A 2,691-nucleotide genomic window follows, 5' to 3' on the forward strand; every position below is an offset into this window, starting at 1 on the left:
TCCACGAAATTCTAATTTATTGAGATGCACCTGTATCTGTTCTGTCACTTTTGATCAATTCAATGAATCCTTCATGAATAAAAGTATTAATTTCTTTCAAAGAAAAATCACACTGACCCCAACCTTTGAACGGTAGTGTGCATCCACACACATCAGAGTCATACTGTACATCTGTGTCATGTGTCTGTGTGTTTGTCTGTAGAATGGTAACGTCCAGTGTCTGAGGAAGCAATGTCAGGTGGCAAATTGTGCTGGTGCGTTCGTTCCATCAGGAGAGTGCTGCCCCCAGTGTCCAGGTAACACTGCTGCTCTTATACTGTAGCAATTCATGTCTAAATTACTATTTTTACATAATGACCATTTGGAGATTGTACTCGAAACTGTTCACATGCTATTACTGTAATTTCACCATGGTGTGAAGCATCATTACACCTTCCTATTGTTTGAGTGTATTTAGATGTCAAATCTAATTACTTACAGAAGCCCCTGCTGACTGCATTTTTGAAAGACAGCGTTACAGTCACTTGCAGCAGTTCCATCATCCCGTTGACAGCTGTCAGTCATGCTTCTGCACCAATGGGGAGGTGAGCTGCCATCGCAGGCCCTGCCCCTCTGCTGTCTGCTCTCACCCTGTAATTCAAGAGTGCTGTCGCACATGTGATGGTGAGACATTTCATACAAACATCATGAAGAGCATGTGAGAGCTTAAATAAGGTTTCATCAAGAAATGTAGAGAGCAGTATTTATATTTATATATGCATATATGAGTATCAGTGTGTTAGAATGATTTCTGAAGGATCATGTGACACTAAGGACTGGAATATAATATTATATATATATATATATGTGTGTGTGTGTGTGTGTGTGTGTGTGTGTATGTAAGAGTGGTGTGCGACGTTGTTCTGTTCTGAAATGGAGGCAAAGTTTTTTTTTTTTTTTAATCAAATGTAAATTCTTGTCCCAGTCACATTTTTTCTTAGTTAAGTAAACATTACTTACACCCTCTGAAAAAGGGAAAAAAAAAAATATATATATATATATATTTTTACATTACCAAAGTAATCAATATTCTATTAAGTATCAAGTTTCTAAAAATGTTACATTTATTCCAAATTAATTCAAGGCAGTAATAATTTAAGCAATATGTGACCCTGAACCACAAAACCAGTCACAAGTGTCAACTTTTTTGAAATTGAGATTTATATAATCTGAATAAATAAGCTTTTCATTTATGTTTGGTTTGTTAGGATAGGACAATGGCTGAGATACAACTATTTGAGAATCTGAGGTTGCAAAAAAAATCTAAATATTGAGAAAATTACCTTTAAAGTTGTCCAAATTAAGTTCTTAGCGATGCATATTACTAATAAAAAATTATGTTTTGATATATTTACAGTAGGAAATTTACAAAATATCTTGATGGAACATGATCTTTACTTAATATCCTTATGATTTTTGGCATAAAAGAACAATTTATAATTTTGACCCATACAATGTATTGTTGGATATTACTAAAAATATACCCGTGCTACTTATGATTGGTTTTGTGGTCCAGGGTCACATATATTTTATTTGTGAACTTATGTTCAGTTATTCTTTTTAATAGTTAACTTTTGAATATTTTTTTAATTTTTCAGATCATCAGTCATCAAAGCTCTGTAAATAGCCTATTGGTTATAGACACAGAGATTTACTTTAAATGTCTCCAAGCTGATTATTCACTTAAAACTAAAAACCCACGAATCATGTTTTTATGCAATTTTAAGTCTTATTTTGACATAACAAAGTAGTTATATCTAAGTGTTGTGTGAGTTGTTTACTTACTTTTTTAAAATAGTCTTTCCATTAATGCTATTATATTGTTCATTCAGACTGATTTTTGTGGTAATAATTTGTGCGGTTTATTAGGAGTGAGTATTATTAATAGCTTTAATTAAGAGTCTTATATGTTAAAGGGATAGTTAACTCAAAAATGAAAATTTTGTCATCATTTTCATCATGACTCATTCTCAAGTTGTTCCAAGCTTGCTTGAGTTTCTTTATTTGAAGAATTTTGGTAACCAAATAGTTGACAGTAGCCATTGACTTTCAAAGTAAAGGGAAAATCCTATGGAAGTCAATGACTGCTGTCAGCTGTTTTAGTGAACTATCCCTTTAATTAATTGATTGTTATGATTATATTGAGTTACATACAATTATTGTGGATTTGGGTGTCCGACATGACACTCGCTGTGAGGAATAGCGCAAGCAGAGCGATACAAACAGTGAAAGTTGGAGTTCTGTTATCACTTGAATATCGCACTCTTATCAGCCAATCAGATTCAAGGGCCAGAAAGAACTGTTGTCTGTCTATCTATCTATCTATCTATCTACAGTATATACTGTATATATATATATGTATGTATGCACATAGTGTGGCAATATGGGAGTTCTCTTACGTATATGATGATTTGCGCGGATTATAGGAAATAAAAAGGAGTGAGTATTATTAGCAGCTGTAATTCAGAACACCGTGTCCACATTACTAGTTACAAAACCTATGACAGCCTTGTCAATGGATTATGTACTTTTAGAATTTTGTACTTTCAAGTATTTTTTTGCGTAAATAGTAAAATATGTATGTGTTTTTGTTACTTTTAAAGGGGTCATCAGATGCCCATTTTCCACAAGTTGATATGATTTTTTAGGGTC

General features: G+C 33.1%; 1 protein-coding gene across 1 annotated transcript in view; it reads left to right on the forward strand.

The window, feature by feature from the left end:
- kcp (kielin cysteine rich BMP regulator) overlaps positions 1-2,691 on the forward strand; it is a 61,170-nt gene that overhangs the window by 32,584 nt on the left and 25,895 nt on the right. The window contains exons 28-29 of the mRNA XM_016483609.1: positions 203-296; positions 481-663. Of these exons, the coding sequence (XP_016339095.1) occupies positions 203-296; positions 481-663 (277 nt within the window). The remainder of the gene's footprint in view (positions 1-202; positions 297-480; positions 664-2,691) is intronic.

This window comes from Sinocyclocheilus anshuiensis, unplaced genomic scaffold (genome assembly GCF_001515605.1).
Source record: "Sinocyclocheilus anshuiensis isolate Anshui unplaced genomic scaffold, SAMN03320099.WGS_v1.1 scaffold733, whole genome shotgun sequence".
NCBI lineage: Eukaryota > Metazoa > Chordata > Actinopteri > Cypriniformes > Cyprinidae > Sinocyclocheilus > Sinocyclocheilus anshuiensis.